Raw genomic sequence first — 23,811 nt, 5'->3', positions numbered from 1 at the left:
TTTCTTGGATGCTTTGGGCTGATCCTGCGTTGAGCAGGGGGTTGGACTAGATGGCCTGCATGGCCCCTTCAAACTCTATGATTCTATGATTCTAAAGAAGACGGTTCTGAATAATTGGGACAAAACTTCTAACACGGGTTTTCTCAACAGCCCTGGAAGGGTCTCCCAAATGGGTGGCAGTCAATATATTTTAAAAGTTTGTTAAACATTTATTGGGTTTGTTAAACATTTATACGGTCATGTCAAAACACACACACACCCCACCCCCAATGGCCAATGGTGGGCCTGGATGGAATTGGAAGGGCAGGGCCCTTGGATGGGCGTGCACAAGGCTATACTTTCTAACCATATCATGCCACTTCTGGGGTTTCTCAAAGCCCGAAGAATGTTTCAGGGATTTCTCAACGGTGAAAAAGTTGAGAAAGGCTGTTCTAAGAGGAGCCACCAGACACTGTCCAAGGTCCAACCCACCAAACCCCCATCTCATTTGCACAAATGAACTGTGGCAGGAAACTTCCCACTCTCCCGGCCTCCTGTGAAGTATGCAAAACAGAAGACTTCTCTGTGCAGGTAATAGGGTTGCACTGTACAAAAGAATTCACAAGCTTATTTGGTAAAAGGACTGTGACTGCGGTTCATACTGATGTATAGCTTCCTGTAAGCAGGATTCTATTATGCAATTTATGCTGCGCTTTCCTTCTCCCTGGTTCTAAAATCTCAATGCGCTGGTTACTGAATGCCCCATGTTGTCAATTCTACTGACATAATACAATACATAATCCCCTTTGAGTCCCTGGGAGACAAGTTGGGCTATACAAAAAAATGAAGAAATAAAAATAGTAAATATAGCAACGCCATGTTCCATGTGGGCTCAGTGGAAAGGTTTCACCCCCAAACCTGCGACCTTATGGGCGGTCCCAGGCAGGCCTCCCTTCCCTGTAGCAGCCATGTTGTGAGAGGCCAGAGAGGAGAGAAATCAACAGAGAAACTGCTCCACCAGGCATTTCTGGGCACAAGTGAACATTGCAAGGGATTATGGGCCACAATGACAGTTGGCTGATGGTGTGACACGGTCTAATTCACAACGAACCGAGGACCATAGAAAGGCTCTATCGAGAAAAATAAAAAAGTACCAGAAAACCTTGGCATGACTACAAGAACTTTGCTTACGGCCTGAATTTGACAATGTGGGGGATGTTTTTTAAAGCAATTTATTTCAAACCAACCATTCGGAGCATTAACAAAAAATTCCACTTACCCGAACGGTCTCTGAATGAGCGCTGGGTGTAACTGCTGTACCCCCAAAGCAAAACCTAAAGGGAAGAAATTGGTAAGCACGACATTAGGTTACTCCATGCTGCATCGTACTGATTATTTAGAGGGTTGCCAACCTCCAGGTGGTAGCAGTGGGAGTCTCCCACTATTACAACTCCTCTCCGGGCAACAGATATCAGTTCACCTGGCTAATATGGCCCCTTTAGGAGTTGGACTTAATGGCATTATGCTCCAAACCCCACCCTCCATAGGCTCTGTTCTCCAAATCTCCAGGTTATTTCCCGACCTGGAACTGGCAACCCAACTGATGAAGAAAGTGATCCAATGATAATTTAGTGATAGTCCAAATTCAAAGGCCAGCATAACTATGCACTTTCTACAGGACACTCAGAACCAGGTGCTGCTATTCATGTTGCTGGGCCCCCAAAACTACAGTGAGAAGACGATTGTAACATGTTCTACACCAAAAGCAAATTACAGGCTACATACATCCAAACAGATGATACAATTGAAGACCAATGGGAAATGTTCATTGTTTGTCTTGTATTCCTGCATTACAGTTCACTGCTGTATAATTACACTATCTAAGATGTCACAGTGAGGGGCAGTATATAAATTACATGAATGAATGAATGAATGAATGAATGAATGAATGAATGAATGAATGAATGAATGAATGAATGAATGAATGAATGAATTTCTCCAGCATTTTCAAAAACTGCTTTGGAACTTTCAATATAGCTTACTCTTTTGACGAAAGCATTTAAAATTCCTTTGTAGCAGATATTGCAAGAAGGGAAAACACGCACACAAATTATTTGTACTAAAAACAGGATGCAAATATCCCACTCCTCCCCACTCCTTTCTTGTTAAGCATCCTAATGAAGAGTACCAGAAAACCCGAAAGCTTGCCCGTTGTTTAGTGCCATTTTGATGGGTCTTCTTAGAAAGATATCGCATGGCTTGTTTTAAGGGAATGGCAGTGGCTCAGTGGTAGAGCAGCTGATTGGCATGCAGAAGGCGCCAAGTTTCAATCCCCCTATGTCTCAAGTTAAAGGGATCAGGTAGCAGGTGACGTGAAAGACCTCTGTCTGAGACCCCCGAATAGCCATTGCCAGACTGGGTAGACAGTACCAACCTTAATGGATCATTGGTCTGAAACAGAATCACAGAGAAGGCCACAAAGGGCCCTCCAGTCCCCCATTTTCTTGGGGACTTAAAAATCACACACGCCAGACATGTGCTCCTCCAATCTCCTCCTAGAAACTTCCAAAAAAGGATACTCCACCACCCTCCCAGGCAGCATATTCTGTCCACAAACCACCCTCACTTTCTAATATTTAACTGGAATTTCCCTTTCCCGTCATTTGAACCCATTGTTCCTCCTCTTCAACATGTCTAGCTTCTAAGCTGGTCCAGTTTAAGGCAGCTTCATGTGTTTGTGTCGTCAACTAGGTTTTAAGGATTTTCTAATGGGCCACCTGGGACCTTCACATTCCAAAGACATTCTCTTTTTATGTTATTTGTTTGGAAGGGTCTCTGTGTCCACCCCAAAATCCTGTTTTCTTTTACACCGCCCGCATCTTCTGTTCTACCCTTAATATCTGTGTGCACGCACATGCATACATGCGCACCCTGGAAAGCCACTCTTGGAACTGTCTCCTCTTAAGAACAGTTATGCTGGGCGTGTCTTAGCAGTAATTCCTTCAGTTTACAGCACACACAAAATAGGTCATCTTTTTTCCCTTGGACCCTTTTAGAAACAACCCACTGGCCTTAATTCTGTCATGCAATGTTTGCATCGCTGTCTGTGTCATTCACACACACCCCAGATTTATTCATATGCAGAACTTCAGTTTCTTGTTATTTAATTTCCAGCCGTTTATTCTGTTATCTAGAGCTGGGGTAGTCAACCTGTGGTCGTCCAGATGTCCATGGACTACAATTCCCATGAGCCCCTGCCAGCAAATGCTGCGCCACAAGAGGCTCTTACACTCCAAATTACATAGATATTGTTATCAGTTTCCAATGGGATGCAGGCAATTAATTACCCACTCTAGGATGCAGGAGGTGCTATTCTGTCTCTCAGCAGGATCTTTCCAAGAATCCATCTGGGTAATCTTGTACTCCAGTTTTTTACTCTCAAGTTACTCCAGATCTATCTGCCCAGTTCTCAGAATTATGAATATTCATGATTTTACCAGCCAAAACAGCATGAAATTTTCACTTTGTGTCATGAAGATAATTCCACTCAGTAATTGAAGCCATTACTTATGGAAACTATGGCCCAGTCCCAAGCATTCTTCTCAAAAATGAGTCCATTGGGGATTCCCATCCGAGTCAGCAGGACTTCCAAGTAAATATGAACAGGGCTGCAGTCTCCAGCCTTCCAATTTAGTTACCTTACTTAGCATTTTTACAAACTTACAGGGAGAATGAAATCTTCATTTCACACCATCCCCAGTGATTCAAAAGGATTTATTTACTTCATTTATGCCCCTTTTATCTCCCCAATGGAAATCCGAAGCAGATGAGATGGTTTTCCTCTCCTCCTGAGTAAACTTAGCAGTCATGAGATAAGGGGATAGTTTCTCTTACAGATTCAAGATTTGTTAAATGAGCAGGAATCAATTAACAGTTCTCACAATGGAGGGAAGTAAGCAGTGGGTCCTAGACAGATTGATATTGAGGTCCGTACTCTAATTTATTCATAATATATAATTCATAATCTAATAATAATTTTATAGCCTGCCCTTCCCAGTGGGCTCAAGCCAGGTAATAAAGCAACAGGTGGCGAAGTCTGCAGATGATGCCAAATTATTTAGGATGGTGAAAACCAAGGCTGACTGAAAGGAGCTTCATGAGGACCTCCACCAACTAGGTACATGAGGCCAAAGATAGGATAACGGGGTCTGAAAGAGCTTGGGGGGAGGGCATCGTGAATAACTCCATGGAAGTGTAAACCCAGTTTTGCTGCATCCGTGAGAAAGGCAATCTCTATGTTAGGGAACATTAGGCTGATAGAGAACAAAATGGCTGATAATGTAAGGCCCTGTATAGGGGCCTTACATTACATTACAGTATAGATCTATGGTACAGCCTCACTTGGAATTCTATGTACAGTTCTGTTACCGTGGAAAGGATATTGCAGAGATGGAAAAAGGACAGCAGAGGGCAACCAAGGTGGTTAGGGGGCCGGAACACTTTCCCTATGAGAGGCTGAAGACTCTGGAACTTCTCAGTTTAGAAAAGTTAGTAGAAGTTTGTAAAGTCTTGCATGGGCCAGAGAAGGTTGATAAACGCTAGAACTTGAGGGCATCCGATGAAGCAGATTGGCAGCCAGTTCAGGATGGACTCAAGGAAGTACTACTTTACACTTTACCAGTTCAGGATGGACTCAAGGAAGTACTACTTTACACAGAGAGTGATTAAAATGTGGTGGAATTCGCAGCCAGAGGATGTAGTGAGGCTCACAAGATTAAACAGTGTTAAAGCGGGATTAGGTAGTTTCATGGAAGATCGGTCTATCAGTGGCGGCTAGCCATGGCAACTCAAGGGAACCTCCATGTTCAGAAGCACTAAACCTCTGAATCACAGGGTCAGGAGGCAACAACAAGGGAATGTCTCTATGTCCTCTTATTAGCCATCCAGAGGAACTGTTTGTCCTCTATGAGACAGGGTGTCGGACTACATCAGCCCTTCTCGACCTTTTTACCATTGAGAACCCCCTGAAACACGACTGTGCAGAATATGGTGAAAAAGCATAGCTGTGTACATGCCCATCTGGGGACCCTCCCCTTCCCACCCCCTCCAGGCCCATCACTGGCCAATTTGGGAGGAGGAGGAGGCGGGTCGATATGACCATGATCATATCACCCGAGAAATTCTGTATTTGTATATGATTTTTATTATTTATTAACAATTAACTGCATTTATTAACTGCCGCTCTCACGTCAGCCAGCTTGTGGGGTTGATTTTCATGGTTTTAAAATAGGACTGCACTATGCATGTTTTAAATTTGTTAGCCGCCTTGGTGACCCTTGTGAGGACGGAAAGGTGGTATATAAATTCTGTGAATAAATTTTAAAAAGTATCCTATATACTCTATTCAGCAAAGTTGAAGCCTTACTCGGTCAAGGGACGTATCAAAGTTTGAGCAGAGTGGCAGAATCACTCAAGAAAAGACCAGTCACTTCCCCCTCTTCTTAGCCCTGCCTTTCCACCTTCTGTTTATACGCCACAATTGCCAGCTACCATAGCAACAGAGACGGGTGCAGGCTGATGATGTCATCACTCAGCAGACACTGCTGCTATGGACACTGCCCCGCCCTCCTCAGCCACTTGGTGCACGGGTGTGTGTGGCTGAACTGCCCACCCTTTCCTGCTTCGTCGCCCCCACCCATGAGGCTGCCAGTGCTTTGAGAACTCCATGCTCGGCTGCGGAACGCAAGAATTTGCTTTGACGGCAGAATCTGAGCTTCCTGGATGCACACAATAAAACCCCGGGTTTTATTTATACTGCCCTATTCAAGCACTGAATCCATTTAAGCAAGCACGATTAACTGGAAAGAAATGTCTGAATGCTCACCAGTCTGAATACTCCTCGGTTTCGCTCCCAGATACGCAAGGTTGACATTCGCTTTCCGGCCGTCGATGATGGGATTGGGATCCTTGCAGGCTCTCTCAGCAGCAGCTCGGTCGGCCATGGTCACCTAAAAAGAAGCACAGGCCATGTTCTGTAGTGTCTGAACACCCCCTTACTCTTCTCTGGAGAGCCCCTGTCCTGAAACCACGCAGGTGAGGAGCTCTGGTGTTCCTCTACCTGAAACCTTGCTGCAAAAGCTGAAGGAGGGAGTAATCTTTCGTGTAGAGCCCAGAGAGCAAGGCTTCCATCCCCACCTGGGTGGCGTTTTGTTTTGTGGGTGACATTACAGGAAAGGAGGAGGCTGGCAAAGCTGAATACCACACAGCCCCCGGTCTCCTCAAAGCGAAGGTGTGCCAACACACAACTCTCAAAGACTCCTTGAACTCTGGCCCACCTGCCTCCTCCCCTAGTTTGCTCTTCAGCAGTGGTGGTTTGGTAATGATTTACACTAGCATGAGCAGAGGTTGACAGACACATCCCCAGGGAAACCGCAGCAGAAGGAGTGTGTGTATGTGTGCGCAAGAGAAGTAGCATATGTGTGTGTGTTTTTGTGTGCGTGTGTGTGCGAACTAGGGGCAGGTGCCGAAGCTGATCTGAGCCGTGAACACTTTTTGTTTCCTTTCTGTCGAAAAGGAGGACCTCCATGTAGGCTTTGCCAAGGGAAGGAAGCTGTTTCTTGGGGCAAAAGGAACAAAAGTTTTTCACCTGAGCTGAGTGAGCAGCAAACAGAATAAAAGCCACAAACTTCCCTGTTGAAAATCCACACTATGCAGTTGGGAGAGGGGGGGGGAGGAGAGAGAGAACTCAATGCACAACACCCTGACCTGGGTAGCCCAGGCTAGCCTGATCTCCTCAGATGCAATAGCAGGGGCTCATGGGAATTGTAGTCCATGGACATCTGGAGAGCCACGGTTTGGCCACCCCTGCCCTATGGGTTCGTTATAAATAGGCTGTAGCTTAACACACACAATTCACAACACGGAGCCTATGGGTCAGGCAACCCCCCCCCCGTACAAAGACATGCAGCACGTCTGGAAACCTAAATATGAATGCTGTAGAACAGGGGTAGTCAAACTGCGGCCCTCCAGATGTCCATGGACTACAATTCCCAGGAGCCCCTGCCAGCGTACGCTGGCAGGGGCTCCTGGGAATTGTAGTCCATGGACATCTGGAGGGCCGCAGTTTGACTACCCCTGCTGTAGAAGATAAATACAATCAGCTGACAGAAATATAAATCGCTGTGCATGCATGCACTAGGGAGCCTGGTTCGTTTATCTTCGGTGGAGGAGGGGTCGTAGTTCCATGGCAAAACTTCTATTTTGGCCAGCAAAAGATTCTCGAGAGTCACAGACCAGTCATGGTGCAGAGAAGACCGATCTTGGTAGACTCCTTTTACAACTCTTGCCAAAGGAAGGAAGCTTTGGACCCCAATCTAACTGATAGGCAGTGGGGAGTCCCCCCCCCCTTTGTTTAAAGGTCAAAACAAAAGCTGTGTTTGATTGCTGTGACAAGATGTAGAAACTATGTCCTTTAAAAAAAGGGGGAAAGGCAATTTCATTTCTAGTAGGTTCCCAGGATCCCCAATAAAACGAAAATAAAAACTGCTTTCCCTCCTGAGAGTAAATAGGTTTTTTTGGGACTCATTGCAAATGTCTGTCATTGACCGTTTACGCACTGGGAACTTCACTGCCCCGGCTCCCGTGCAGGAGCACAAATCAGGGGCGGATGAGGTGCACCAGGCCAAATGCTCCCCTTTGTGGGTGCAGGAAGAGGTGGGGCAACCTGCCACGACTAAAACTCCAGCCTGCAGCCTGGCATGAAACCTCCAGTGCGTAAACGGTCATTATGTTGCCTGAGTAAAAAGCAAATGTATTTAAATTTTTCAATTACTTGGCTGAAAGGCAGACAATAATTGCTGAAATTTGCTTCCATTGATTTGACAGTGCTGGGGCAACCCCCCCCCTGCCGCCCCCCCGGAAAGAATTAGTTCTTTTCCTGCAAGTTGCCACCGCTTGACTTTTTACTCTGAACACAGAGGCAAACATTTCCTCTGGAGGCCCAGCGTAGCAAGAGCTTATGAGCTCAAAGGCTTCCACCATATGCGAGTTCTGCCATATCTCAGGGGAGGGCAGATGGAAACAAGATAGATCAGATCTTTATCCCGATGGCAAAGTTTGGCCCATGCGGTAGAGATGCAAAACGCTGTCAGTCGGGAGCCAGCTTATGGCAACCAATCAAGGCAAAAAGGCATTCAGAGGTGGGTTTGCCATTGCCTGTCTCGTCACCACGACTCTGAGATTCTCTGGAGGTCTCCCATCCAAATATAAATCAGGGCTGACCCTGCTTAGTGTCCAAGATGCGGTCTAGACCAGGGGTAGTCAAACTGCGGCCCTCCAGGTGTCCATGGACTACAATTCCCATGAGCCCCTGCCAGCATTTGCTGGCAGGGGCTCATGGGAATTGTAGTCCATGGACATCTGGAAGGCTGCAATTTGATTACCCCTGAGCTAGACTATGTTTTACAATTTCGTATAAGAAAAGTCCCTCCAAAAACGCTCTGCGAACATTTTGGTGGACTGAGTATGGGGCAAATCTGAGAGCTGGTGTGGTCCCCCAAGAGGAAGAGACCCATAAATGTTGCAGAGAGGGGAGAAGAAGACTCTATAAATCTGGGGAGAGTTACAAGGCACCAGCTCCCAGGGGACAGCTTAAAATAACAATACACTGAGATAATGGAAGTCATTCCACCATGTCGGGGAAGAGTCAGAAACAAAAAAAGACCCTCCGGAGAACAGTTGCTGCTCCATAAAGATTGAAAACTTTTGAGTGGGCGAGATCCCCATCAAGGAAAGCAGCACGTTAAAGAGAAAAGCACACAATTTTAAAAATATATCTCCTGGGGTTCAGGCCCACCCACTACAGAACTACAAAGCTGACTGCTGGCAGGGACAGAATTCTAGGGGGCAGTCCCCCAAACCCCAGAATTTCATGGGGCAGAGATGCACACTCTCAGGGCCAAGCGATCCCCTTCTGGGAACACAGGCCTCGAATTCCACTTTGCAGAGGCAATGGAACAGGCCATGTCTGAAGTCACAGAACGACCCAACATCTTACAAGTCGGCTCAGACTCTGTGTATTAAAACTAAGCAGCTATTTACGAATATCGTGCAACTCCAATCCTAACTTGAACACAGCATGCATCTCACAGGGCTATATGTGCAAGATGGCTCTCAAAACCCAAGCGTCAGAGAACACCCACAGAAATGCCCCCCCCCCAGCCTCTGGGGAACCTTCTGGAAAGGCCTCCATGACTCCAGGTCTCCCGTTTGTTTGAGTCACAAACAAGCAGCCAATCCCCTGAAACTTGCATGCACATGCACATATGGGCCACAAAACATCCCCTGCACATGCACCTGTTTCCAAAGACTTCTGAAAGTGCTTTTTCTCCCCCTTGGCTATAAAGCCCAATTTTGCAAACTTCATTCATTGCTTATTCTGTCTTCCACCACTGCAAAAAAAAAAAATCTGGGGGAGGGGAAATCCCTTGACTATTTCTCCCCATCTCATGCATTTTTATCCCATCTTTCTAGGGCATCATACACCTCTTCTCCCCCTACTTTTATCTCACCACAACCCTGCGAGGGAGGCAAGGGGACGCGAGAAACCCACGGGCATCGGGGCAGCTTCGTGCCAGTGCGGGAGATCTGAGCCTGGGTCTCTCCAATCCTCTCCCCACCCGCCGTGTCTAACCCCTACACCGCACGCCCCCACGAGCCCCGGCAAACAGGCGCAATTTCCTACAGCCCGTCGCTCTAAGCCAGGGGTAGTCAAACTGCGCCCCTCCAGATGTCCATGGACTACAATTCCCATGAGCCCCTGCCAGCGGCAGGGGCTCATGGGAATTGTAGTCCATGGACATCTGGAGGGGCGCAATTGACTGCCCCTGCTCTAAGCCCTACCCCGTGGTCTGCAAGGGTCGGCTACAGAGGCTCCATAAAGGATGCCACGCATCGAGGGTGCGGCGCAGTGGCTGAAACGGAACAAACCGGGAGGGGAAAAGGGGAGTCCGAAGTTTTTTTTTTATTCGATTGTTCAAGCCGGCCACGCTTTGCGGACCGCGTCCCTTTTTAACCCGGTCCCTGCAGGATTGAAGCAGCCAAGCCCGCACGCCCGACGGAGCACCGGGGACCCCGACGGCTAAGGCGTCTACTTGGGCGCAACGCAAGCGGCGCATCCCCCGGCGGTCGGATCCTTTCTCTCCCCCGCTACCCCCCGCCAGCCCCTTCCGCACTTACGAAGCCGTAGCCGCGGGACTTGCCCGTCTGCCGGTCGGTGATGACGACGGCTTCCTCGATGTCGCCGAAGCCCTCGAAGTACTTCCTCAGCGAGGCGTCCGTGGTGTGGTAGGGCAGGCCGCCGACGAAGATCTTGGTGAAGGTGGTGTCCTTCTGCACCGTGTGCATGGCGCCGCCCGGGCAGCCCCGACGGCCGCCGCTGCTGCGGGCACGGCCGGGCGAGGACGAGCGGGACGAGGCGGCGGCCGGCGGGGAGCGGCCGGGCAAAGCATCCAAGAGGAGGAAGCGGGCAGGCGAAACGTCCAGGGCGGAGCGCGGGAGCCGTCCTAGTCGCCGCGGGGCATCGCCTTGCAGGGGGCGCGGCGGGGAGGCCCCCCGAGGGACAGCGCCCACGCAGCACGGACAGCAGCCGCGGCGTCACCCATGCAGCGGTAGCAGCAGCCGCCGCCGCCGCACCACCTCCGGGAGGGCTCCGAGCGCGCCGGCAACCGCCGCCCCCTCGTGCAAAATCACCTCCCGCTTGCGGCCGCCCAGCCTGGAGCCGCTCCCCGGAGCGCGCAGCGCGCTTTGTACCCATCCTTTCCCTCCGCCCCCTTCCAGGCTCAGGCGCCCGGCACGCCTCCCTCTGGAGCTGGGGGGGGGCGGGGGGGAGGGAGTCGGCCCGCAGAGGCCCACGGGGTTTGTAGTCCGCAGCCGGCCGCCCTGCAAGGGGAAGGAGTCGGGAGCGGCGGGGAAAGGTCGCAGCGGGTTTGCAAGCTGGGCAGCTCGGCCGCTAGGACTTTCCGGCGGGCTTGCTGCCAAGGGGGGTTGTGGGGTATTTATTTATGAATTAATTCCCCACCACTCTCGGCAAGCGGGTTACGGACGAAAATTATAATGCAATATAAAAGGTAAAGGTATCCCCTGTGCAAGCATTAAGTGATGTCTGACCCTTGGGGTGACGCCCTCTAGCGTTTTCTTGGCAGACTCAATAAGGGGTGGTTTGTCATTCCCTTCCCAGTCATTACCGGATACCCCCCAGCAAGGATGGAAGGCTGAGTCAACTTTGAGCCAGCTGCTGGGATCGAACTCCCAGCCTGATGGGCAGAGCTTTCAGACTGCATGTCTGCTGCCTTACCACTCTGCGCCACAAGAGGCTCATATAAAATGTGATATAATTCCCATTAAAACCTCCATTCAAATTACAAATTGCAAAAATGGGGAGGCATAGCTGCCTTTGGGGTGGCAGAGGCAGGATCCAAGCAGAGGCGTAACAGGATGCAGTGAGGATCCCGTCTGCCTGATCCCATCGGTTTAAATCGATTAATGCTAATTAGCCAATCCAACTAATCAATGCTAATCTAGCCAATTGCGAGCGCAGGGAGGGAAGACCTATTGTCTGTTTTGTGTATAGCAGGTGAGGTTTCCTGAGGGGCTTCTCAGGACAGTCTTGCATCGGGTTCTGGCCCCCATGAAGAGCTGCAGTGATTACAGTGTCGGGGTGTTCCTGAACCCACAGATCTAACCCTGTTGAGGAGCCTGGGATTACACTGCTGGGTAGGCTGCCGTACTAAGCATCCTTCCCCTGGAATCCCTGCAGGAGGGACAAAGACGCAGGTCACTTCCTGTTTAATGCCTGACCCAGGGAAGGGGCTGTCGACCGACTGCCCAGAGAGCAGACTCAGTCCCGTGGAAATCAGCATGGCCACCGAGGGCCGCCTGGTACACTTGGGCCTGAGCCAACCAGTCAAGGGGAAGGCTTCCATCCAAATGCCGAAGTTTCACTTCCATGCTAATTCCATCATGGACCAGCAAACCCAGCACAACACATTCTTAAGAAGAAGAAGAATTGGTTCTTATATGCCGCTTTTCTCTAACCGAAGGAGTCTGAGAGGGGCTCACAGTTGCCTTCCCTTTCCTCTCCTCACAACAGACACCCTGTGAGGGAGGGGAGGCTGAGAGAGCCCTGATATTACTGAAGAAGAAGAGTTGGTTCTTATATGCCACTTCTCTGTACCTGAAGGGGTCTCAAAGCAGCTTCCCTTCCTCTCCCCAAGCCAAAGACTGATGTGGAGCTATACTGGCTCATCAAACAAGGCACTGTCAAGCCTATGCCCTGTGCCCACTGGGAGTCACCCACTGTTAGCCCACTCAAGGACAACAGTGAATTCAAAATCTATGCAGACTTTAAGTGCACAGTGAATGAATAAAAATATTCCCATGTAAGGATTTCTCATCCCCTGCCAGTCACTTTCCCCTGCCAACTTGGTGTAGTAGTTAGGGATCTGGACTCCTAATCTGGTGAGCTGGGGTTGATTCCCTGCTCCCCCACATGCAGCCAGCTGGGTGACCTTGGGCTCGCCACAGCACTGATAGAGCTGTTCTGACCAAGCAGTGATATCAGGACTCTCTTAGCCTCACCTCCCTCACAGGGTGTCTGTTGGGGGGAGAGTAAGGGAAGGCGATTTTAAGCCAATTTGAAACTCCTTCGGGAAGAGAAAAGCAGCATATAAGAATCAACTCTTCTTCAGTAATCTCAGGGCTCTCTCAGCCTCGCCTCCCTCACAGGGTGTCTGTTGTGGGGAGAGTAAGGGAAGGCGATTTTAAGCCTCTTTGAAACTCCTTCGGGTAGAGAAAAGCGGCATACTCTTCTTCAGTGATATCAGGGCTCTCTCAGCCTCACCTCCCTCACAGGGTGTCTGTTGTGAGGAGAGGAAAGGGAAGGCGAATGTAAGCTGCTTTGAGACTCCTTTGGGGAAAGAAAAGTTGCATATAAGAACCAACTCTTCTTCTGCCTGCTTCCCCCACCCCTTTTGCTAGCTATCAAAAACTTTGGTAGCTCCTATAACGGTATAGCATTATAATACTATAGCAACTTTCTTTTTTTTATAAGTTGGTTGGCATGCTGGCGGCAAATGGCTCTCATGAGAGCAGGAAGTATGAAAATGTGCATCTTCCCATCCACACGGCATGAAAACCTGCTTGGACTTTTGTGTTTCAGGCAAGATCATCTCAGAACAGATCTGGAAAAAACATTGGAGGAAAGCAAGGGTGATCTTTGGAAAGCAGCCCGAGTTTCCATTGGTGAAGCAATCTTAAACTCGGCGGCTTGGACATAAATCCCATTTGGTTCAGGTGGGGCTGATTCCCAGGAAAATGTCTGTGGGTCTGCAACCTCCAGGGGATGGGGGGAGACAACAAACTTGCAGTGACTGCTGGTGGGCTGTGAGATACCCTCCCCTTTACTGGAGCGTGGTCTAATGTGCTGGTGCATGAATCCATGTCTAAGGAACAAGTTGGGGGCCATTTAGCTTTGGAACATTACCTCTTCCAGTTGTGCAAGCTGACAATTTGCCTTAAGGGGCCCGTTTCATTTAAAAGGCTGGGTATACATTAAAAATAAGTTAATGTGGGGAAGCAGGGAGCAGAATGCTCAGCCTGTCCTTGCTCACAAGTAAAACTAGTGTTCCTCGGTATGGTGCCCAATGGTGCTATGGTGCCCATCAATATATTTCCTGAAGTCTGATGGTTGGTTGTTTGGGGGGTCTTGGGGATAAAACCCACAGGGTCTCAACTAGATCAGAAAAAAACAGCAACTGGCCCTCAGATGGTTCCCCAATGGCCACAAGAGACAAACACTGGCACATCCCTTCCTGTCCACCCGCTTACAATCTGCCTAAATTCACAGAATTAGCATTTCTGTCAGATGGCTATCCAGCCTCTGCTTAAAAACTTCCAAGGAAGGAGAACCTACCACCTCCTGAGGAAGCCTGTTCCTCTGAGGAACTGCTCTGTCGGGAACTTCTTCCGGATGTTTAGCTGAAAATTCTTTTGCATTAATTTCATCCCACTCATTCTGGTCCGACCCTCTGGGGAACAGAAAACAACTGTGCTCCGTCGTTTATATGACAACCCATGAGTTTTCCTGGAGGAAATGGCTGCTTCAGAAGGCGGACTCTACGGCATTATATCCCATTGAAGGCCCGCCCCTTCCCAATCCCCACACTCCTTGGCTCCACCCCCAAGGTATTTTCCAAACTGCAGCTGCCAACGCTATGTAGGGTATAGTCCCATGTAATTAGGGCTGCTGCTTTGGCTCCGGAAATACCTGCCGATATTAGGGGTGGAGCCTAGAGAGTGGGTTTTGGGGAGGACATGCAGGGGTGGCCAAACTGTGGCTCTCCAGCTGCCCATGGACTACAATTCCCATGAGCCCCAGGAGCTCATGGGAATTGTAGTCCATGGGCAGCTGGAGAGCCACAATTTGGCCACCCCTGCTATAGAGACTACCTTCTCCAAGTTAATTGATCTGTCGTCTAGAGACGCTTTGCAGTCCCAGGGAATCTCCAGTCACCGCCTGGAAGTTGGCAACCTGTGAGGAGACCCACTTTCCAAAGCAGCCCCCCCCAAAAAAACCTTATTCCAACGTTTTTAATAAATAAGCTATCTCTGTAGTCGGAAGATCAGTCGTGAGTCCAGGATCTGGACCCGGAGCTGAGCGACCTGCGCCAAAATGCGGGGCCCTTTCGGAAGGGGAGGGAAAAACTACCTTTCCCAGAAGACACTGCGATACCCCCTTCCAATTCGTCCCTGAGGGCGTGGCCTCTTGCAGGCGGCCGATTTGCCTAGGGGCGGGGACGGGGCGTATTTGACTAAGAAATGAGAGTTTGCAAGGCAAATATTTGCCTGCAGAAGCCCGCCGGAGAACGCCGCCGAGCAGAGAATGGGGTGTTGGGTTTTTTTTGCGGGGGAAGCTTGTCAAACTTGGCAGGACTAACGTTTGCAAATAGTTGCAGCTGCTGGCCGGGCCTGGCCTTTGGAGAAAGGGGGGGTGGGGGCTGCTTCGAGCTGGAGGCGGGAAGGCATCTGGGGCGCACCGAAGCGCGCGCGGTGGGGTGGGGTGCGGTGGGAGGCTTGTTTTTTGGAAGTTTATTTTAAAAAATAGTTTGACTCCGTTTTAAAAACGGGAGATCCTGGGGCCCGGGGGTCATGAGCACACTTGCATGCACGCAGGGGGTTGTCTAAGGGTCCCCCGACCTAGTAAGGAATCAGTGGAGCCAACGCCAGATTCGTTGGTTGCCAACTCTGGGCTTGGAAATACCTGGATACTTTGTGTGTGGAGCTGAGAGTGGGAGAGATTTGGGGCAGGGAGGGACCTCAGTGGAGCATAATCCTATGGAGTCCACCCTCCAGAGCAGCCATTTTCTCCAGGGGAACTGCTCTCTGGTCACTTGGAGATGAGCTGTAAACCTGGGGGATCCCCAAATCCCACCCAGGACTGGCCTCCTTAAGATTGGGATGAGCCAGGGGGAATGGGATGAGCCAGGGGGAAATTGGTGTTTGGAGGAGTGGGGGGGGGGTCCGAGTAGGGGGTAAAATCCACCCTCTAAAACAGCCTTTCTCTGGAGAGGAACTGATCTCTGTAGCCTGAATATCAGTTGCAATTACGGGAGAACTCCAGGCCTCACCTGGAGGATGGCAACCTTATATGATGCTTGCAGCCAAAGCTCAGCAGGTCAGCACGTGGGGAGATGGGAACTTTCCCTGGCTCTGTTTTCCTGTAAAGTCCCCGTTCAGTCCAAAGTGTGTCATGCAGTGCATCCTGGGTAATGTAACGAACAAGAGTCTTATGGTAGCAGGGTCACTGGTAACCTCTTCAGAGACTTCTTCCTGGGTAATGCTGTCCAACACAATAGGGGTAGTCAACCTGTGGTCCTCCAGATGTCCATGGATTACAATTCCCATGAGCCCCTGCCAGCAAACGCTGGCAGGGGCTCATGGGAATTGTAGTCCATGGACATCTGGAGGACCACAGGTTGACTACCCCTGGTTGTGAGGATATAATGGAGGACAGAAGAATTATGTAAGGTGTTCTGGGTCGCTGTTGGTGAGAACGGCGAGGTATAAATGAAGTAAATAAGTGGAGAAGGGCTGTGGCTCGGTGGCAGAACATCTGCTTGGCATGCAGGAGGTCCCAGGTTCAATCCCTGGTGTCCCGGTTAAAATAACTGGCAGTAGGTGATGTGCAAAGACCTCTGCCTAAGACCATGGAAAGCAGCTGCCAGCCTGAGTAGACAAGAGCAGTTTCATGTATCTCCATCTGAAAAGGATCTGAAGTCGCAGGACTACGAACGAAAGCCAAGTGGTTAGAATTTTGGGCCAGGGTCTGGGTTCTAATCCCCGCAGGGCCATCAGGCTGACTGGGTTGTGTGCTGTCTCCCTCTCTCAGCCTGACCTTATGGGGTGAGGAAAAAAGAACCATGTAGGCCGACGGAACCCCTTGAAGGAAGGGGGAGGTAAAAACTGGAAGAGTTTTTATATGAGACAAGGCGGCCTTTTTTAAATGGGGTTTAGGACCTGCGGTTCACGTCACTTCTCCACAAGCTTGTACAGCACTGTGGGAACGGATGGGCTTGTTGGTTTTGCTAAGACCGGCCCTGGAAGGCTGCCACTCTCTACGCTGCAAAGGAGAAGTCCTAAATCCCTTTTTGGTATCAAGAATCGTGTAGTTTCCAAAGCCCTCTTCCTCTCCTCCCCATCCCCCCAAGCCGCCTTCCTGATTACCCTGAATGCACCACTCCGTGGCCTTTAAAATCACACTGCTGCTCTCAGTAATGAACTTTTGGTTTTTTTCAAAAAATGTGGTTAGTGAACGATGAACGCAGAAAGACGTCGGTGAACGACGAATGCAGAAAACATTTTGAAACCTTTTCTGCAGCAGTGCCGCTTCCAAATTAACCAGCCTGTTTGCATATCCTAGCATGGAGCATTTAGCGCTGATAGTTCAGAGTACAAGTGATTGGGAGGCCGAGTATGGTTCAATACGAGAAACCTTTTCCTGAGTCTGTCAGTGGGTGGGTCCCAACAGGACGTTCCTGCTGGTGGTGTGGAGTGCATGATTCTACCATTAGCCAAAACAAATCTGCTATAAATGCGTAAACCCTGACCTTTTGATAGCACATCGCCAATTCCCCCCAACAGAAACAGGACAAGAGCCATGGAAAGTCACGGGTGGTTGAGGTGTCTGACATGGAAAGGATTCATTTTCAGATGCTTCAGATCAAGGATTATTTGGTTCCCAGGGCAAATTTCTTTAGGCCTGCTCTCTCTCTGGCTCCCAAACCCAAATTTCTTTAGGCACTTTCTCTCCCTGGCCCCCAACCTGAGAGCTCCTCTCCACCTTCATCAAGGTATGTTAAAATTTTGCATGTTTTCTCTTAAAAAGAAAACCTCAAGCTGCCTTCCCTGCTTTGGAGGAAGCCTGGACTCCCTGATTCCACAGCACAGGTTTGGGGTTCAACATCTCAAGCTGCGGAGGGGCGGTGGCTCAAGGGAAGAGCATCTGCTTGGCATGGAGAAGGTCCCAGGTTCAATCCCCGGCTTCTCCAGTTAAAGGCAGCAGGTGATGTGAAAGACCTCTGAGTGAAACCCAGAAATGTTTCTGCTTTGCCTTGGTTTTATTTGACCCACGCGTGCCCAGAGGTTGTCAAAGAAATTGCCGAGGATGTCCTTCCTCCACCCTCCTCCAATGGAGTTGACCCACTTTCTCAGGGTAAGAAGCTCAGTGTGTGGCTCTCCTCACCGGAAAGTACCTTCAGTTGGCAAGGGTGGGGGGTGCCAAATCGAGCCCTCCCCGGTGGCCCAGGCTGGCCCCCCCGCTGCTTCCCGTCAGCTTCTCGAAATCCAAGTTGGGCTGGAGGGACCTTTGTTGGTGCTTCCTCTCCCAGATGCTCTTGCGTTGCTTGTGGATGTCAGAGCTGCCCTGGCCCGCCGGCCCTTGGCTGGAACTGCCTCTGCTGTGGCTAAAGGAGTTCCGGTTGGTCAGCATCTCCTTGCCGGAGACAGCCTGGGAGAAGGGGTGGTGAGGCTGCTCGGGGTTGTGTTCCGGGCTAGGGGGCGGCGGGCTGACGAGGTAGACATACACTTCCGCTTGCTGGGCAGCTGGCCAGCGCTGGTGCCACTCTAGCCCCAGACGGTTCTGGGGACCCCTGGGGGAGTGCGGGTAGGCGTACTCCTCGCTGTTGAGGTGCGTCCTGGAGACGGTGTCAGAAGCCAGGGCGGAATAGACCACGCGCCTGGGGCCCGGTAGAATGGGGCTAGGGATGAAGTTCGTCTCGCTGGACTGACGGTTGCAGTGCGGGTGATCCGGATGGTGGGCGGTGGCTTGCTCGGCGTTGGGAACACCAGATCGCTGCAGGAACCTCTGCCCTTGGGCGCCTTCGCCGGCCACCTCCGAGTTATGCGGCTTATCTCCTGTGGCCCTTTGGTGGTTGCGCGCAAGAGTCCCGTAGCGGGCCGAGCTGCTTCCCGGCTCCGTCGCCCGCTCCGGGGAGCTGAAGCTGAAACGCACCCAGGAGGCGACGGATCCGGCCGGGCACGCCGGCTGGGGCGTTTCGGTGTCTGAGGCGTGGGAACTGCACTGACTGTTCCGGAGCTGTTGCTGGTTCCTGTACCAGCTGGCCTTCTTGTCGTCCGTGTCCTGATGGCTCGACCCTTCGCTGTAGTAGCAGGTCTTTTTCTTCTTACCTTCCCGTGGCCAGCTGACCTTTGCCTCGTTGGCGTTCCCCATCTGCACGGTTACCTTCACAGGGTCAACGATGCACCGGAAGCGAAGGCCGGGCAATTTCTTCCGCCCTTTGCTCAGCCCTGAATCTCTCCACAATCTCTTCCTGCTGGAGAAGGCCTTAATCGTCTTGAGCCATGTGCTGCCTTGTGACAGAGGAGGAGAATAACCATAGATATAAAAGAATTCTTGAGGAAGGGGATGCCTGGGTCACAAACTCCTTTCTAAACGGTACCGATTAGTTTGGGGAATTCCCAGTGAATCACAAGCTGGTTCGTTCTCCTGTATCTTTATCCTGAGCAGACTGTCAGGTAGAAGGTGCAGAGAGATTCAAATTTAGGGTAGCGGTTACAGTCTTGGACCTGGATCTGCCACTCTCCTATGGAAGCTTGCTAGGTGACCTTGAGCCAGTCACACAGCCTCAGGTGAAGATACCTCAACAGGGTTGTTGTGAAGATAAAGCAAGGCGAGAGGGGAATATGTGAGCTGCTTTGGGCCCCCACTGGGGAGAAAGGCAAGATATAGAGTAAATAAACGAGAGCAAAAGAGAGTAGGGTAATGGAGGGGATTTAAGGGCTGCCATTTGAGTCAGACCAATAAATGGCTCAGTGATCTATCTAGATCAGGGGTAGTCAAAACTGTGGCCCTCCAGATGTCCATGGACTACAATTCCCATGAGCCCCTGCCAGCATTCGCTGGCAGGGGCTCATGGGAATTGTAGTCCATGGACATCTGGAGGGCCGCAGTTTGACTACCCCTGATCTAGATATAGGGTGACCAAACGATGGCTCTTCAGTTGCCCTGTTAGGGGCTCATGGGAATTGCAGTCCATGGACATCTGGAGAGCCACTTTGGCCACCCTTGATCTAGATCTTGTGGTGGTTAGTCAGCCAAACGCCCAAGGAGATTTCACGGGACCAAAATGGCAGTTGGCCATACATTTGGCCCCTCACAATCCCCAGAATTCTTTGCAAGGAGCCATGACACCTAAACTGATATATTTCGCACTGGGACAATGCTCCAGGATTGGGATGCCTTTGTAGGAGTTTGCAGCCTACAGTTCCAGAGACAAAGGTGACTTTGCTGAAGAGGGTGTTTTTATAAAGAAAATTATTATAGCGAAATGGCCCAGGAAGATGCTTCTGTAAAGGGGACTGTGAACAATGCCACTGTTTATAGCATTAGCTCTATGCTGTAGTTATTATCCGGCACACTCTGCACTGTTTTCTACTTCTGTAATATCCTTTTTTTTTGCATTGCTTAATATATCATCAGTATATTCACCACCTGGCCTCATCTGTGGATACGTAAATCTGGAGATTGGCACCATGAAAAGGTAATACGGATCTATCTGCAGACCTAAACACACAAACACACATATGGGTTAAATGACCCTAAATAATAGAAGCAGTGCTTGTAGGTTTCAGTGGCCATTGCTAGGCAATCACAACAGTATTGCCAGCCAGCAAGCCTTGGTTCCTGTCAGTAAAAGGCAGGGGGAGGGCCTTTCCAGGACTGTTTTGGCCTTTGAGGGAGGATTCAGAAGGGTTAGCCCTCTTAGCAACCAACAACAACTAGATATTGCACAACTATCGTTACTATGCCAGGCCGGTTGCTTACTGCTGTTAACAGTAGCCAAAGCTCAAAAGCTAATATAGTGTAGTAGCTAGAATTCCAACTAGAGGAGAGGAGATGATGCAAGCCGCTTTGTGTCCACTTTGTGGGGAAAGAAACAAATAGTAAATATAGCTGAAGATGAAGGCAAATAAAAGATAGATTGGTGGGAAGGCAGATAAAAGGTAGATTGGTGGGAAGGAAGGAAGGAGAGATAAAGAAGGGGAAAGGCAAGAATACGTGGGCAGCTTAGAGTAAGAAAAGAGGAAATAATATCTGGAGGGGGATACAGCGGAATCTGTTGTGCCAACAAGTCTTTTTGTGTTTCTCAGTGCACAACTGGGCCTGGCTCAGCGGCTGACAATATGCAGATTTTTCCAGGAGTGAAAGAGGAAAGCTGAAAGTGGTGGGCAGATATAGTTGGCTGGTGGGTGGGAAGGACACAGAAGGAGGAAGAAAAGAGGAGAGGCTAGGGAGGTGCTAGGGATGGGAAAAAGGAAATGGTAGGGGAAGGAGATCCCCCACCTATAGCAAGTGCTTGCCCCATTCTGCACACATTGGTTAATGCACTTTCAATGCACTTTGCAAGTACATTGAAAGTACACTGAAAATGCTAAACCTGATGGTTGCAAGTCCTTTACTAGGGTGTCATGACACCATCTTGGGGGCCCCCGTAGTAAAGGACTTGCAACAATCAGGCTGAGCTGTGGAAACGTCACGGATTATTAATCGCCATGCCAGTCATCAGGGAGGCAAAGTTGAATAGGTTCAGTTATGCAAAGTTTTTTTTTTATCCTGTCTGTTGAGCTCTTGCCGTGCTTTGGCTCTTTAATTATAAGTGGTGGCTGGCCTCTTTCTGTTCTTTGCAGAGAGAAAAGCAGCACTTCTGTCCTTTTTCTCACCCTTCCTGTCACACCTGTTGGCTTTTCAGCCACATCGTTGGGGAATTTGGTCCCTGCGGCTTTTCTCTCTTAATAAAACACTGCATGCACGATGTAGGACTTGAACAGCCCCGAACCTGCTTGTGGGGAGGGGCGGTCTATAAAATCATAAAATGAATAAAATAAATACCGCTTTTTAAATTTGTCCTTGCATGTACTTACTATCTGCAGATGCGTAATTTTTGGCAACAGCATGGCTGACGGAGAATTGTCTTTGGGGGTGTCACAGGATGGGATAGCACTACCCACATTAAATAAAAATATTTCCCAGCCCTAATGTTGCGGCCGACCTGAAGGGGGCAGAACCCCCTACAGCAGGGGTAGTCAACCTGTGGTCCTCCAGATGTCCATGGACTACAATTCCCATGAGCCCCTGCCAGCAAACACTGGCAGGGGCTCATGGGAACTGTAGTCCATGGACATCTGGAGGACCACAGGTGGACTACGCCTGCTATACAGGACAGGAAGGTGGAAGCATTGCAGAAAGAGGCACAATAGGATCCTGTAGTACGGCATTTCTGCTGACAGAGAGTTCTCCCCCCCCCCCCTTACTGCTATTCCTGGGGGTTCTTTCTCTCCCAAGAACACCATGGGGACTGCAGGGAAAGGAAGAAAATAAAGAAGTCCTGCTCTGCTGATGAAAATCCTGTCTGCAGAAATTTTCAGCAGAACCCAACATGGGTTCCTAAGAAGGCGGAACTGAAAAGGGACCAGGGGTTTTTCTTTCCCTGCTTACTTAAAAGGCTTACCTTTTTTGAAGCAAGACCCATATATTGTACTCAGGAAAGGAGCGAAGATCCTCCAAGACTACAGAGAAGGAAGAAAAATCATGAGAGCTTCCAGATTATATAGACCACCAGCAAGCCTTTGGCAAAGAGATCTGATTTACTGATGGTGCCGTTCTTAGCACAGTTACACTCTTTTGAATCCATTGGGGTCAAATGGGCTTGGAAGAGTGTCGGTCTGCTTAGGGCTCCTAAAGAGGCAGCATCAAAAGGTAAAGGTATCCCCTGTGCAAGCACCGGGTCATGTCTGTGCAAGCACCGGGTCATGTCTGACCCTTGGGGTGATGCCCTCTAGTGTTTTCATGGCAGACTCAATACGGGGTGGTTTGCCAGTGCCTTCCCCAGTCATTACCGTTTACCCCCCAGCAAGCTGGGTACTCATTTTACCAACCTCGGAAGGATGGGAGGCTGAGTCGACCTTGAGCTGGCTGCTGGGATTGAACTCCCAGCCTCATGGGCAGAGCTTTCAGACTGCATGTCTGCTGCCTTACCACTCTGTGCCACAAGAGGCTCTAAGTTCCATTACCTCCTATTAAATTGTAGGTGCCATCATCAAAATGTCACTTTTCCATTTTGAGCCTTACGCTTGAGCCTTACACATACCAACATAAGGCATTTTTCAGGGTGGCCAAGCTGGCTCTCCAGATGTCCATGGACTATAATTCCCAAGGCCATCCAGCAAGCTTCATGTGGCGGAGCGGGGAATTACCCAATCCTCCAGATTAGAGTCTGCTGCTTTTCTCTATTCTAAGGAGTCTCAAAAGAGCTTGCAATTGCCTTCCCTTCCTCACCTCACAACAGACACCCGGTCAGGTAGGGTTGGGCTGAGAGAGCTCTAAGAGAACCGTGACTGATCCAAGGTCACTCGGCTGGCTGCATGTGGAGGAGTGGGAAATCAAACCTGGTCCTCCAGATTAGAGGCCGCCACGCTTAACCCCTACACCAAGAATCATTAAACAGAGATCCCTCACAAATCTCATTGATTGGAACTGGACACAGAGGGAAGCACATTCTGTAGGGTTTCCTAAATCTTGGAGGGGGGGGGGTTCCTTTGGGACATCTGGCTACAGCCAGCCCCTTGAAATAGGCTCAAGAAGGTGGACAGAAATCAGACTCGCGTGGAGTGGGGCTCCAAGTGTCCAGTCTCTATTAGCAGGAGAGACGTATCCATCCCCCGGTCAGCTTACCCAAGTGACCAGTTTAATGGTATTGTCCAGTAAAGCCAAAAAGCCCAACAAGATCAGGATGGCGGCCAGCAGCTTCTGGTGGGGCTCGCCGAAAGGGAGGCAGCTGTTGTAGACCTTGTCCCCCAGGACAGCCATGGCTGGAGCGAGAAAAGGGGATCCGGAAGCTACTGCAGCATCTTTCTTCTCTTCCTACGCCTTTGCCGGCCAAAGCATCAGCAAGCCCCACCTGCAGCCCCGCAAAGTGCTACAGGGACTGAAGGTGTCAGGGTAGGCCCTTTGTGACAACGATCCTGTGTCATGGATCACGTGGGAAGCAGGCTGCATTGTCTTAGGTGGACCAATCAGGAGCTCACCTTTGAGGGGCAGGGCACCAACCAAAGGCTAGCCTGGAGGAGTCGTGAAAGGGGTCCTCCTACAATTCCTTCGTAGATTGAGACGGACTTCTGGATGCAGCAGTTCAGTAACGTTACCCACAGCTTGTGTGAATGTTCTACAAACATCAGATTAGAAACTGGGGCTTGTTTCAT

At 50.1% G+C, this 23,811-nt stretch overlaps 2 protein-coding genes across 2 annotated transcripts in view; both read right to left on the bottom strand.

Moving 5' to 3' along the window:
* RBM38 (RNA binding motif protein 38) overlaps positions 1-10,780 on the bottom strand; it is a 37,882-nt gene extending 27,102 nt beyond the window's left edge. The window contains exons 1-3 of the mRNA XM_077335688.1: positions 10,216-10,780; positions 5,864-5,987; positions 1,259-1,313 (exon numbers count right to left, since the gene is read on the bottom strand). Coding sequence (XP_077191803.1) covers positions 1,259-1,313; positions 5,864-5,987; positions 10,216-10,383 — 347 coding nt within the window. The 5' untranslated portion in view covers positions 10,384-10,780. The remainder of the gene's footprint in view (positions 1-1,258; positions 1,314-5,863; positions 5,988-10,215) is intronic.
* A 6,852-nt stretch (positions 10,781-17,632) lies between these two features.
* Positions 17,633-23,554, bottom strand: LOC143836415 (uncharacterized). Its single transcript, XM_077335687.1, has 3 exons — positions 23,285-23,554; positions 22,062-22,119; positions 17,633-18,903 (listed from the first exon to the last, which is right to left on the bottom strand). The coding sequence occupies exons 1-3, from the start codon at positions 23,417-23,419 to the stop codon at positions 17,789-17,791; spliced, it is 1,308 nt and encodes a 435-aa protein (XP_077191802.1). The 5' UTR covers positions 23,420-23,554; the 3' UTR covers positions 17,633-17,788.
* Positions 23,555-23,811: the final 257 nt, after the last annotated feature.

The sequence above is a fragment of the Paroedura picta genome, chromosome 4 (genome assembly GCF_049243985.1).
Source record: "Paroedura picta isolate Pp20150507F chromosome 4, Ppicta_v3.0, whole genome shotgun sequence".
In the NCBI taxonomy this organism is placed as follows: Eukaryota; Metazoa; Chordata; class Lepidosauria; order Squamata; family Gekkonidae; genus Paroedura; species Paroedura picta.
This window is presented reverse-complemented; position numbering and strand designations above follow the sequence as displayed.

Excerpts from the sequence above, each read along its gene's own strand:
- LOC143836415 (XM_077335687.1), bottom strand. The coding sequence starts at position 23,419 with ATGGCTGTCCTGGGGGACAAGGTCTACAACAGCTGCCTCCCTTTCGGC. Across the intron at positions 22,120-23,284 it reads CCATTAAACTGGTCACTTGG|TCTTGGAGGATCTTCGCTCC; the intron begins GTAAGCTGACCG and ends CCTTCTCTGTAG. Across the intron at positions 18,904-22,061 it reads TGGGTCTTGCTTCAAAAAAG|GCAGCACATGGCTCAAGACG; the intron begins GTAAGCCTTTTA and ends CTCTGTCACAAG.